General features: G+C 40.5%; 1 protein-coding gene across 1 annotated transcript in view; it reads left to right on the forward strand.

Annotated features, from left to right (window-relative positions):
• Positions 1–8,955: 8,955 nt before the first annotated feature.
• tmprss5 (transmembrane serine protease 5) overlaps positions 8,956–14,961 on the forward strand; it is a 10,663-nt gene continuing 4,657 nt past the window's right edge. The window contains exons 1-5 of the mRNA XM_008280651.1: positions 8,956–8,970; positions 9,861–9,931; positions 12,652–12,668; positions 12,756–13,033; positions 13,916–14,054. Of these exons, the coding sequence (XP_008278873.1) occupies positions 8,956–8,970; positions 9,861–9,931; positions 12,652–12,668; positions 12,756–13,033; positions 13,916–14,054 (520 nt within the window). The remainder of the gene's footprint in view (positions 8,971–9,860; positions 9,932–12,651; positions 12,669–12,755; positions 13,034–13,915; positions 14,055–14,961) is intronic.

Raw genomic sequence — 14,961 nt, forward strand, 5'->3', positions numbered from 1 at the left:
TTATATGTCACACACCTAAACAACCAATCGTGTCAGTTTTGAGTGTAGGGCTTCCTGGGTCATTAATTTAATAATTAATTAATAATTTTTCGTCAGAATTGGTTTTCGGGTCAAATGTAAATACAGTCGTGACTTGACATTCAGACCCTTAACAATCTGAAAACCTTGCTATCCGACGGAACCCATAGAAAATAGCCTTAACATACCGACAGCCTTGGATTCCGACTCCCGACATGACATTTTATGTCACAAATAAGGATAACGGTGTATTATCTGACTGAACAATCCCACAGATTGGCTACGTTCAGACTGCAGGACTTAATGCTCAATTGTTTTTTTTCTATGAAATCGGACTTTTTTGTGAGTTTGTTCACATTTCCACTTAAATGCGACTTGTATGTGATCTGCTGTGTGAACTTCATACGACCCAAAAGTGTCCCGCATGCACAGAAGAGGACACAACGACGTCACATACAGCGAGCGTGCTCGTAAAGTAAACATGGATGGTAATGGTGGAGTGTATCTGCCACTCCCCCGCCGCCACCGATGGTAGAAACAGAAGTGTGACTGCTATCCTAACCTGGCATCAGCAGCCAAGTACTGCCTGTGCATTCCACCCTGTCGGCGCGCTGCCCCGGGGTGGAAGTGTGGACGTATTTACCTTTGATGTCAACCGACGGGCCCGTGTACAAGGGCACCAGTCAATTAGGTGTGAAATTAAGCGATGCGTAGTGTTCTAACAATACACTAGTTATTATAACAACTATAAACAATAAATATTAACAACAAATTCCCCCTCAAGCATCAAGCCCTCCTTGTAGCTTGACCTCCGTCTTGACAATCCGACAGCCTTGCTATCCGACATAAAAGAAGGTTTACATTTAGTGTCGGATTATCGAGTCACGACTGTAGCTGAATTACGACAACGTTACAGCTTGCCATTGTGTGCTGTAGAGTAGTTTTACAGGTGAGCTGGTGTGCTCAAGTTGCAGCAAGTGAGGAGAGGTGGGTGGAAACAAAGGCAGAGACTTCATAGATCTGCATTTTCTAGAGGAAACAATGGCATAGAGTTGCATCTAAGCCATTTTGTTGCAGAAAAGAAGTACTTTCATGAAAATAACTCCTAAATATGTTATTTTGACAGACAGAGATGAGTTTTTAGGAGTTAAATCAACAACCCAAGAGGGATTTTATGATAAACTTCAATAAAATCTGTACCTATTCTCATCTATCCATTTTCTACACCCACTTGATTCTGTTGGGTTCATAGCAGTGCCGGTGCCAATCCTCACCCTTGACAGGTGGTCAGTCCATTACAGGGCCACAAGCACAAACGGCAGCATGTTTTTATATCATCACAGCACTAATCAGTACCTAATAACAGAATTACAGTGACACAAATTACTCCGTTTTGTTTCATAAAATTCAGAGTGAGAATAAAAAGCCCAGAGAGAACCACTCAAGGTGTTGTCTAGGTTACATGAGCTTCTCATGTGATAATATGATATCTTTTGACTGCCCTGTGCTCTGGTTTTGTAAACGATTCGGTTGAAAATAGCAAGCAGAAAGACACGTGCTTTTTTTTTTTATGCAAAGCGAAACAAACGTGTCCATTCAAAGTTAATCAAAGACGTACTGTGGGCGCATCGACCCACTTCATGGTGTCAGGCCAGAATTAAATAAGTAAAATAAAAGTGTTTTATCCACAAGGGGGGAAAAAACAGCTCAGTACTGTTATTAAAGAATGCTGAGAACTTCACCAAAACCACCTTTATAAATGTGTTTCTCTGTCTTCACACACTGATTTCTATTCAGCTTTGTGCCACATAAACCACAACATGTGGAATTCAGGTGTTATAATAGATTCTAGTTAAATGGGACAAATTTGAAGTCTGGAACAATTTTGTCAGTCGTTCCAGTGCCTCAGCTCCCAATGTGATATGATTCTATGAATATCGCTCCCCTGCCTACAATATACAGAAAAAAGAGTAATCAAATACAGAGCTGATGACTCCATCACAAACACAATATGTGCCAAGTTTACTTTTTTTTACAAAGACTAATGGCAATATGGGACAGCTTTTATTTTGAAATTAAAGATGATAAGTACTGTTAATATTTTATGGCCCTATCTTTTTTTCTTCTTATTGCCCTTAAAAAATAAAACAAACAAGACCTTCAGAACTATTTTGACCATGCTCAACACATCAACCTATTTATTCACCTAAAAATATTTATATCTTTAATATTTATTGTAGTAATTATATAGAAGTTAGAAGAAGAAGTAAAATAGCCACAAATAGTTCTTTTGAAGTAGGTGAGCTTTTCTTTCCAGTAGCTATCTGATAACATATCTAAGAGAAAATATATTTGGTTTAATTTAAATAATGTCTTTTAACACAGCATATGTTTTGTGATCCTAACAAAGCTTCTTTTTTTTCTCCATCAAACTGACTCAGAGCATTGTCCAACTTTAACAATATGCAACTTGCAAAATAGAATAATACAAACATTTGCATTTCTGAGGAGAAAAGGAGGATAGAACTGATTCGTTATAATGCTGATGCATAATTACATCCCATTAGGAAAACAGATTGAAATCAAACATTGAATTTTTTTTATTTCTATAAGCTTAACAATTGTACTGTTAGAACACTGTGTCACTTCAGTGTGATTGAAGTGATGCTGAATGGATGTCACACACACTTTTGTGATGTTAAACTCCAGCAAATTCCTCATCAGCAACATGTGAGCATTGCTTTTGGGTTATTTTATGCATTCCTTGAAAACATACTCATTGCAAAGTCCCAATTTAACAATAATCACCTGACAGCATTTTCAGTTTTGCAAAAACCACTCGAGCTCAAGTCCTTCCACGTATGTAAAGATGACTGTAGAAGCACCCCAGGGTACACTTATCACACACATCCCCTGGGAGCCACTGTCGCGTGCTGTAACTCCTCTCTCGACAGCCTCCGACGCCCTAATTCAACCCGAGCGTTTCACTTTTACAGCGCCGCTACAGCCCTGCCCACCGTCGACACAGACACAATGCGGCTGATCCCTCTTAACAGTTTATTGGCTCCTGCCACAAACCTTCACAGTCTCAAGCTGTTTATAGAGTTTATGTATCATCTGGGCTACTTGCAGACAGCTGGAGTCACTCCAGGCTCTGTGGTGACCTCTGATGGCTCTTTGCCAGAGCCACAGCTGGACTCTGCTTAATCCCAGATGTGAGAGGAGTCGATACATCAGGTCTGTTGCTGCTCTCTGCACTACACAGTGAAAGGGAGACCTTTTTTTTTTATTTACATCAACTGGCAGTATTTACTGTACTCTTCTTAATGCTGGATTTTTTATTTATTTTTTTTTTTTGCCTGATGGATTTAACAGGTTATCGTGCCAACGCAATCCTTCAGCTTCCTTTTCAGCGTTCTTGTTTTTCCCCATAAAGTCGCCTGTGAGTGGGCCCTGAGTGTTTTATTGTGTAATCTATTTCGTAGCTATAAGACTTCAATCCGGTCAGCTAAATTCCAGCCTGCAGTGTTTACAGTGTCTCCCTATAATGATCACACACTCTTATTATTTTCTTTATTTTATTATTTTTTTCATCCCTCTCGGTTTCGCCACAGGGATAATGAAGTTATTCTAGCTGCGGTATGTGAACCCATTCAATTCTTTCAACTGAACACTGTGGATGTATATGTAAATACTACTGATGCTATAGAAGAAAAATCTCTAAAATTGCTGTAAGAGATTCTTTAAACACTTGTTTATGTTGCTGCGGTTTTCCAACACGCGGCTCACGACCACTCAAGAGGTCACAAGGTCAATCTGAGGTGGTCACGATATTAACATTAAACAACTGTAATCTATTTTCTCTGTTTTTCCTGATGGAACCGTTTTATCTCTGAAACTGCGTTCAAGGTGAAATGAGAGTAAAAACATCTTTTGTTGTGTCCACAGATCACAGACACGCAGTCCCGACCGTTCTACAGCTTTTCGTCCTTTAGGCTCCGCACTCCAGCACAGTCAATTTAAAAAAAAAACAGAATACATTGAAGTGCAAAGTCTCCGCTTTAATTTGATTATGTTTACAGTGTAGAAAGGACTGTGTGGGAGGTATGGCTCTTAAAACGCATACTGTCTAAAGTTTAAAAGGCTAAAAGTAATTTGTATTTTGCAGGAAACCTTTTGCAGTCTGAAGCCTTGTGAAATATGAAACACATAAAGATGTCTTGTAGCTTCTCCTCCCTGTCGACACTCTCCCAGACCTTCACTTCCTGCCTGGTCTGGAGTCTCACTTCCTTCAGTCTGGTCTTCAACAAGTTAAATGCAATCCAGTGAAGTGATGACAGGTGATAGACTGTATCAAGAGATCTTCCAACTCTTCACCCTGAAAAGATGCTGAGCTGCTTTGTCCGTATGTTTAGGATTGTTGTTCAGTGGGTTTTGATGCATCTGTCTGAATGTGAGCACACAGAATCCTCCTGTATTCACCATGATGCCTCCATCAGCAGTGAAGTCATCAATAAGTGCCAGTGTGCCAGCTCCACTGGCAGTCACACATGCCCAGGCCATAGCAGCAGCACTGCATTTGACAGATGAGCTTTATGTTATGAGCTGTTCCTGTTTTCTCCTTCCACACTTCCCTCCTTCCATCATTTTGACAAGGTCTGATTTTTGTTCCAGGACTATAATAGTTTTTCTTTTTGGTGTTGTTGCCAACTGCAACCTGCCTCTCTGTTTTTCAAGCGGAACAGTGGTTTGATTCTCGTGGTGGATCTACTGAGGTTACGGTCACAAGGTCTTCCCTTGATCATTGACAAGGAAACATTCACATCTACATCCTGGAGGGAATTCTTTATTAGCCGTGCAGTCAAAAGGGACTTTTCCTCACCGTGTCAATGCTTTTCTGGTCATCTGAGCGACTTTTGCTCCTCCATCCACCAGTTCAGTTAACATTTTCTAGTTTTTCTGTGTTTTTTGTGCTTTTTTTAAATGACTACAACTACTGACTGTGGCAAACAAACGATCTTTGATAAAGTTCTGCTTTGTTAAGCCTCGTCTTTATCTTCTCCACTTGTATTTTCACTTCTTTGCTCCTCATGTTGACAGATAACTCCATATTAATCAAATCTGCCCAGGAAACAATAAAGTGCCACATCCTTTGCTTAAGTAAAAGTATTAATATCACACATTAAAACTACTCTGTTAGAAGTGAAGGTAATAGTTTCTAAGTATTATCATAAAAATGTACTTACAAGTAATCAGTACAGAAAAATGTCCCATGCAATTGTTAAACTTCTACTTATTATATGATCAGATGATTATTACTTTTACAAGATTTTACTGTTGCATTTGTTTCAGGGGGCTGTAAGGTAACGCAGTTGGTAGCACTGTTGCCTCGCAGCAAGAAGGTCGGTGAGGGCACCGGGATCTTTCTATGTGGAGTTTGCATGTTCTCCCCGTGCAGCGTGGGTTCTCTCCAGGTTCTCCGGCTTCCTCCCACAAGTCCAAAAACATGTTGAGGTTAATTGGTGATTCTAAATTGTCCGTAGGTGTGAATGTGAGTGTGCTTGGTTGTCTGTCTCTAAGTGTAGCCCTGTGATAGACTGGCGACCTGTCCAGGGTGTCCCCTGCCTTCACCCTGAGTCAACTGGGATAGGCTCCAGCGCCTGCAACCAGATTGAGGATTAAGCGGTGTATAGATGATGGATGGATGGATTTGTTTCAGGTTGAGCTCATTTTTAACTATTTTGTATCCAATTGCAATTATTGATTATCTTCATTATGGGTCAACCAACTGATTTTTTTATTATTTTTTTTTATTTGTAAAAATAGGGAGAAAAGCCAGGTCATGTAAGGAGACCACTATCAAGATGATGGTCAACATTTTGCACATTGACTATTTCTTAATTTCTATAAACTATGTAGTAATTTAACTGATATCAAAACATCACGCCTTATAATTCTTCTTATCTTGTGTGCAATCATTTTAATTTGTAAAGTAAGTACTTACTAAAGCTGTGTGATGGAAAATGTAGAATTTCTCCTCTGAAACGTCACCGAGTAGAAATAGAAGGTGGCACAAAAAGTAAAAATAAGGTAGGAATAAGATAAGTGAAAGTATCCTAAATTTGTACTTAAGTTACTTGAGTAAATGTTCACATTCTACTAGTCTCCAGTTCCATCTGAACCCCTTGATTTGGAAAACATGTTTTAATTAACACAGTTGTTTTAGTTGCTTTTAAATAAAACGTTGCACTTTAATGCAGTATCCATTAGTTTATTTTAAATTAAATGTGCTGAATCACTGAGAATGAGGAACAGAAAAAGTGCAGTCGTCCAAATACTTATTGTCTGGACTGATTAGAGGTAGAGTGCTGCGAACATCAGAAATACAAGCTGAGAGATGAAGGCCACCAAACTCAAACTCTTGAATATAAACAGGCCTTGACTGTTCTACATCTTCTCTAAAGCTACATACAGCTTCATGAACCATTAGCAAGTGCAGCTGCAAATAAGAGCCATGCTCATATATGACAGCAACTAAAGAAAACGAATTAAACCACAAGGACCCTGGTGCTATAGAAGTGACACAAGAGCTGGAAAATGGGAAAGAAAAATCAATTACAGCACATTAATGTGCCATTTCACTAGAATTGACCCTGTGTAATTTATCCTTTAAAAGGGTTAAAAGTAGCAATGTTCACCAGCAATCTGACTCACTGGTTGTGCTTTTTATGTCGCTTTCTCCTCCCCTTCTGCTGTCATGTCAACATGTAAATGTGTTACCATCCATCCATCCATCCATCCATTATCTATACACCGCTTAATCCTCACTAGAGTCGTGGGGGGGCTGGAGTCTATCCCAGCTGACTCAGGGTGAAGGCAGGGGACACCCTGGACAGGTCACCAGTCTATCACAGGGCCACACTTAGAGACAGACAACCAAGCACACTCACATTCACACCTACAGACAATTTTAGAATCACCAGTTAACCTCAACATGTTTTTGGACTGTGGGAGGAACCCGGAGAACCCAGAGAGAACCTGCAAACTCCACAATTAAAGATCCCGGGTGTCCTAACCGGGATGCGAACCGATGACGGGCAACAGTGCTACCAACAGTGCTACCAACTGCGCCACCTTGCAGTCCCTAAATGTGTTACTGCTTTCGTAATCATCTTCGCAATAACAACCTACCTATATGTCAAGTTTTTACAGAGGATTTGGTTCGTGCAATATTGACAAACCCTGTTGCTGGATCATTCGCTTCGTACCCTGTAAGACTGTGATTGGTCTAAACAGTGTTTTTGTCCCTTTACATTAGAATGGTAGTGAGGTGCAGCCAGACCATTCTGTGCTGTAGAACAGTATGAGACTATCTGATCTGAGATTATCTGATCAATTTAAGTATCTACTATCTATGTAGTTCACTTTTTTGGGTTTTTTTTAAAAAATCCACTTATTGATTTATTTAAATATTTCCTTACAGGCTTTTTAATGACTGAATCCTTGTCATCATCTTAATCACTTTGTTTTTTGCACAGTTGTTCTGTTTTCAAAGAGTTCTCATTCCATCCCACCTGAGCTTTATGGGACATCCAGTTTCAGAAGCTGCTGACCACTAAAATCAAAACTGGAACAGATGGGGCGGATTTTTCTCTTTGATCCATCTCGTCTGAAGCATTTCTTTTTTTTCTAACCTTCTCCAACTTTCATTTCCAAAGAGATGAATTTAACATTAAAGCAACCATTTGACTCTGTGAAAAACTGACTATCACCTGTAACCCCTCCACCTCCGACACCGACCCCGCCTTCAGTCCACGCTCAGCGGAGGAGCAGACTGAGTGGGAGCCCGTGTTAATGTAATCTCTTCTGTTTAATTAGAGTGAGCGTGGTGGGCAGCTAAAGCAAACCACATTACCCACCATCTGGTGGGGAACATTTCTGCTCTTACCCACCCTCGCTATCATTAGCCTCTACAAGACAAGATACAAACACATACATGACAGCTATTTATTCATCCTGCCACTTTCAATTCAGACGCAACTGCATACCATTTAGCGACTACGATGAGGCCACACTCGCACTCAGACCTGTCACAAAATCTATTGTCCTGTAATTACAATATGCTGCACAACAAAATTGAAATAGTTGTCGAAGAATTTAAAGCCACAAACTGCTCCACACATCTGCTCTATTTAACAGAGTCTGGCAGTTGATTTTTTTTTTCCTCAGACATTTCTGCTCCACTTTTCATTCGCTGTGACCTCCATATGATGTATTGAAGAAGGAAACAAGCCTTTACGAGCATGTGATCGTTGCACGTCTTATATTTAGAACTTGCAGATGAACAGGAGACTTCTGAATATTTAAACAAATATTAATGCAGCCTGCACCGTGACTCGACTGCAAGGTTATCCTCAGCTGCTCCTGAAATGGAGCTCCTCGACTCCACCACGAGAGGGCAGTATGCCACTACAGCTCAGGCTGCAGGACGAGGGCTCGAGCACAGCGGATTTACTGCTCCACAGAAGGCAGAGCTCACTGGCAGCCGGCCGAGCAGTACAATTATTGAAGCACACAGACAGAGAGAGAAACCTGGCAGCCAGTGTGTGTGTGTGTGTGTGTGTGTGTTGATAGGGGATTCATAGATGTGCCCTCAGCCAGTGCTGCATCATTACCTGGACAGCTTACAGTGTGAACACATGACTGTGCCATGACACTACACACATGTTGAGCCAACATTGCTCAGCCACGCTTTAGCAAAAGGTAAATGTAGTCATTTCTAAACATATAAATCTGACGCAGATAAGCGGTTTACTGCCCGCAGCCGTATATTTTGGACCCGCCTGCAGATGGAGGATTTCTGGACAGGGTTTTTTTTTTTTTTCAAGCTTTCTCGGATGTACTGAATGTGGCGCAGTTATTGATCCTAACCCCTCGATGGCCGTGTTTGAGGTGAGCTAGGCAAACTGAAGGTGTGGCTTTCACTAGCCCGCCAGCTTCACAACTGATCCTTCTCAGGTGGAAAAAAAGATTGTGCCATCATCTCAGACACTGGCTGAACAACGTGAGGACACGCCTCAGACTTGCACAGTTGCAGCATGAAGGTTGAGCAGAAAACCAGGACGTCTTATGAGAGCTGGCAAACCTGTCCTGTCCTATTTTCAAAACTGAACGAATCCTTATTAATGTGTCCGGTACACCAGACAGCCCCATTTTTGTCTCATTATCTGTCTTGATACTGCACAGTTCTTCATAAGATAAACTTTGTGTAAAAGAAATACAGACTTATTATCTAGCTGCAACAGCATTGCTAGCAACAGTTTAGCATATGCAAATTGGTGTTATAATGTCTTGAAAGACCTGTAAATCAATAGGGCAATGCTCCAGGTTTGCTCATTATTATTTATCGGAAAAAAAACTCAGCCGGATGTATGTTAGGGGTAACAAATACACACAAATAGCTTCGTTTTAACACCCAAACATCACACACTGTGACTAAGAGAGCTCAAAAACGTCACAAACAAGCTGAGCAATCAGAATAAATCTTTATACAGCTGTATCCCCTTATGGGCAGTCACAGTTGTGACAAATACATCGACTTATGAATGTTTTTATAGTGCTAATAAATGCTTAATCGCGGAACTCAACGTGTTAAAGATGTAACATGTTAATTAGGGAGCTTTTGAGGTGCAGGGACTGAAGTTTTGAAGCAGAGCCAGGTGAGCTGTTAGTCAGTTGTTGTTTCCAGACTTTCTGATGCTCACCGGCTTCTATCTTTAGCCTCCCATTTAGCTGACAGATACGAGAGTGGTATAAATCATCTAATTCTGCTCCTTTCTCAGTTCAGGGACATTTCAAAGGAAGACATATGGATCATCACAGGTGGTATTCAGCAAGAGGTGTTTGAGTTCAGGTCTGTGGAAGCACGTCAAAAAGAGAGAGAGAGAGGGAGGGAAAAAAAGAAAAAAAACACTAACCGCTGCATTTGGATTGTGTGTTTACCAGGCTCCACTCTGCCCATACCTGCATCTGTGGGCACTTTAACCTTTAATGTGCATGTCTGCTGAGAGGTCACAGCCAGAAGCCTTAAAAAGGCACAACACTCACGGCAGCCCACACATAAGTGGTTCAGTCTTTAAATGCTTTGGTGGTCTGAACTTTGGCAAAAAAAAAAAAAAAAAATCTGTTGAGGCAAACACAGTCCAAACCTTATAAAAGAAGCATCCCTCACTTCTGTTCATTCAGAACCTTACTGTGGGATTTCCGAGCGGGGACCGAGAGACCACATCTGATGTTCAAGGTCTGGACATCGGACAGAGGGCTCACATACTAATGGCTGAGATAAGAGCGCGAAGCTGATCAAATCTCAGAACACCACAACGGGGGAGAGAGCTACCCCCTCGGAGCGGGGAGAGAGAGAGAGAGAGAGAGATAGATGCAGCTCCAAACTGGGCAGCGGCCAACCTCTTCACAGTGGAGCCTCAGACTGTGATACATGAATAAATGAATGAATGGAGCCCACACTGCGGGGCCACTGTTATTGTTGCGGCCGCACTGGAGGGATTTACTCATGAAATTTAAATTCCTGATCAAGAGATGGGCGCGAGCCAAGGTCTCGTCGGTTACTCGAGATACAGACACTCGCTGTAGTCTTCTGGTTGTTTCTTATGATATTAAATGATATACTAGTAAGTGCATGATAATAGAGACTGATGAAAATGAATACAGTCTTATAAATTAGCACCAAATAAACCCGCCTTCATTAAAGCAACAAGTTTTTTTTTTTTTGGTTAAAACTGTTTTAATGAGTGTTTATTTAACTTTATGATCATTTTAGCATAACTCGGGCTGTTTTCTTTTTAGATTATGTGTTTAGAAAATGCCAGAAAATCTTGAAAAATGTCCATCACAATTCCCCGCTCTCCCCAGCTCACTCTTCAAATGGCTCATTTTGTTTGATCAACAGCACATACACATTTAATTGAAATCGTCGCATTTGAGAAGCAGGAAGCCGTGAACATTTGGCATGTTTGCCTCATAAATGTCCTAAGTGATTGCCTGATTAGGAAAATTACTGGACGTTCGTTTTGTGCTGATTGATTACTGATTAACTGACTGATTCTTTCAGCAGCACAAACAGCAGCCTCTAAAGTGACCATAAAGCCTATTGAAAGGAGTTTAAACAGAAACAAAGGCTTATTTAGTCTATTTGCTTATTATTTAATGGGAAGCATAATAAGAAAAAAAAAGTAACATATGTCATGTATATGGTGTTTAAACAAAGCTAATTGGTCATCCACATCTCTATTTATGTTTTAATCATGAAAATGACTATTTGATCAATATGAAAGGATTTTAAACAAAGATGTTCAAATATAAATAGAAGCAGAATCAGGATAACAGTCATTTAACTGTGCGTGTTTAAGTGCTTTTGCATTAGACTGCTTCACTGGGTTGTTTAACCATCAGTTTATTAGGTAAGTGTAGCTAATAAACTGAGAGTCAAATGGTCTAATAAAACCATGAAGCACAATGTTGGATAATGTCTACAAAAAAAAAAGAAAAGCATAACTTTAACTTGCACAACATATGGTCTAAATTACTTGCAATTTTCATAGTTAGTTTCCGATTATATTGGAGGGCTACAAAACAAGGATGCATGCAAGAAAAATGTGAATCAGATACATATCCTTGAATGAAAATGGCTTTATTATCATCCCCAAAGAATTTCTAACAAGTGAATGGCAGGTCTATAAATGACTGTTTACTCAGCTGTCTGAGAAAATGCATCTCACCAGAAGAGGGAGACATCAAATCTTTAAGAAAATGACCAAACAGCAGCTATGGTTTTTTTTCTGCTCTTCTGTTGGACTCTGCAGGAGGAGAACTAATATAATCAAACATTTTTAACCTCACAAGCACAGTGATATGAATTTCAGCTGTTGCTCCACCGCATGCACTTCACGCTTCTTCTGCACTGCTTATTACTCTGTGTTTGATTTCCAAATAATTCCATATGACACCTGTTAGATGAAATAGATGTGGGACGTTTTTTTGGATTCGGCCTTGACAGTCAGACAAGGAGGAATTTTCTTCCTGGCAGTTGTTGCCGTCACCTGGACTCTGGCTAATCCCGCGCTATGTATATGAGATATACGTAAATAACTCTTGTAATAAATGTTCCTTTAGCTATAAGGATCTAATTAACTCAGTCGTTTTTATTAGCAATCCAACATGTCTTTCAGGAAATGAAGTGATGGCAAGCTTTGATCTCCTATCTGAGTGAGTTCAAGATATTTTCTCACAAATCGCACAAATCTTTCTCATCTCACTTGTTAATTATTTCTACTATTTTTAGAGTTAATGAGTCTGTGAGGCCACTCAAGTCACATTTTCTACTGTGGTTAAAACAGAGATGACATCTGGAATATAGAGAAACAATACTGACACACACAAAAAAAAATATCTGACTGCGAGGCGGTAAAAAGAGAGAAGAGAAAGTCTCATCTGTCAGCGGGCAGACAGAACAGACTTCATTTTGAGTGTTGAGAGATGATAGCTTTGGATTTCAAATGATGGGGATTGACATGATATGAGACTTTTCAACAATCTGCAATAATGACCTTTTCTCAGAACCTACAAACTGTCAGGTAATAACATGTCTCGGGTGAAAATAGACAATCTTTTGGCACAGGTAAAAAGTGTTACCTAGCAACCCCCCGGTGTCCTATCAATAGTCGGCTCGGAGGTATCTCTGGAGATGCTCCCCCCCTACAAAGACCTGGTTCAGCTTGCTTCCACAGGCCCCCGTGACCCCCCTGGACAAACAACAGCCTCATTCTCTGCACCACTGCTGACCTCATTGTCTCTTTGTGAAGGGAAAATCCAGAGTTGCATTCTGTTAAATGGCAAATGGTGCATCAACTGCGAGCGGGACGGACCTCTGGAGCGCCGGCCTACAGATGAGCACGGACACCGCTGCATTTTTCTCAGGACTGTACGCAAGGAAAACATGGTAAGGAAAAACAGGCAGGCTACATTATTCACTGCACCTTGCTTCATCCGTCTAACGTGTGCAGACTGGGGCGGAAACAACACCTCTCTGTCACCTTCGCTTGCACCCTCACGAGTTTCTTTACACATGCAGTTTTTGCATTAAACTCGTTTTACACTCGCTTCTGCTGCCGTGCAGAATGAAAGTCGTACAATGCATGTGAATTATTTCATAAAGCAACCACATAGAAATGTGAGAGAAACTACTGTAGTACAGGTTTGAAGTGAAATCTGCTTGTGTAGACAGTAGCTATTAATAAAAATTGAGCGTGCAAGCGAAGGTGACAGTGATAGGGGTGTTGTTTTCACGCATATATTATAAATACATACTATGCTATACTAATTCCAGAAGCCAAAATTACACGTTTCGCCACACTTAAGCGCTACAGTAATACATGAGGGATAATTCTATAGCATTTATTTAAATGGGTTTAGTACTGTAATTGTATAATGCCAAGTCTGCATCTAACATCTATGGAGGGTCTTATTATAATTACTGCAATATGCTCAATTTATAGAAGCAGCTGCTACTTGGAGATTAAGCTCAACACACACATACACATGCATAGTAAAATCTTCCCGGGAACAGAAACAGGAAATGTGTTGTACAAGACACAAAGCAGATATACACAGATCTCAGCTTCCCCTTTATCACCGAGGAGATGTATGACACAAACACATGCCTGGACTGGTCAGCGGGGGTTAACGTTCAGGATTACAGTGCTTCTAAGAAAATGCTTTACAGGTGGATTGTTGTTGATGAGCAGCCTGTGTGTCAAGTGAACAAACTCGTCAAAACTTTATCAGCGAGCTGTAAACGACGTGCCTCCTGTGATTCCCACAGAGTCTCGATGGAGACGCATTATCAGTGATTGAAAACCCGGTGGCTGTCAGTCATCCTTTTCACTCGGAGAAAACAGCGGGAGTCACAGGGACCAAGGGGGTCCAGGGCTGGTTAAAAGGCATACACTCCTCGACGCTCGGTAAGCTCCAGTGGTGCGCCACCCAACATACATCAGACTACGACAGCAATCTGGCTTCATTTTGTCAAGAAACAACACTAGCTGCTTAAACACATTGCTCTACGTGTGAAGCCCAATTAAGGCTGAATCAAAGCACCGCAGTGACAGACGTGCAGCAGCACTTTCTTATGAAAATTGCACCAGATAGATATGCTTAACCCTTTAGTGTCATGCATGTATGGAATAAAGCTGATTAATTACTGCCTTTGCCTCAGTGTGCTATATATATGTACCAGCTGAGATTTGGTAATTCTTCTCATCTCATATCAGGGATCAAGAGGCACTAATTCCAGTATTAACTGTTTCTTTAAGCTCACAGACTGGTGAGGCTGCTGGCAGCGGTGTGTGCAGTTGGACTCCTGGGAGGCTTAGTTGTAGGTGTCTGGTTTCTAGGTGAGTCAGTGTGTCTCAGAGAGAATCACTAAATGAGCTTAAGGAGGGACCAGGAAGTGGAAACAAATGTGCAAAAAGAATTGTTAGTACTGCTCAAGCCTCTGGATGGTTTTAGGGCAATGCTAATTTAGAAAGAGCCTGATATATTCCATATCAGCATTCAGAAGGTTTAAGAATTAGTTTGGTCGACAACACATCAGAACACAGAGAAAAATGCCACAATTTTTAAAAATGATGCCCTCAAAACTTAAAGAGATTAAACACGTCACTTTAAGTCAAGGAAAAGCTATTTAAGAAAATGGAACCATCACTTTTTTTTTTGCCATTTTTCCTTCATAAATGACATAAATGGTTGATTGATTACCAACTTAACTGATAATGGATTTTATTTTTTTGACTGATTAATCAATTTATCAAATTTAACTTCATAACGATATATTGTAATTTGATTCCTCAAATACATTTATGGGTCATT

Source organism: Stegastes partitus, unplaced genomic scaffold (genome assembly GCF_000690725.1).
Source record: "Stegastes partitus isolate 25-593 unplaced genomic scaffold, Stegastes_partitus-1.0.2 Scaffold204, whole genome shotgun sequence".
Taxonomy (NCBI): Eukaryota; Metazoa; Chordata; class Actinopteri; family Pomacentridae; genus Stegastes; species Stegastes partitus.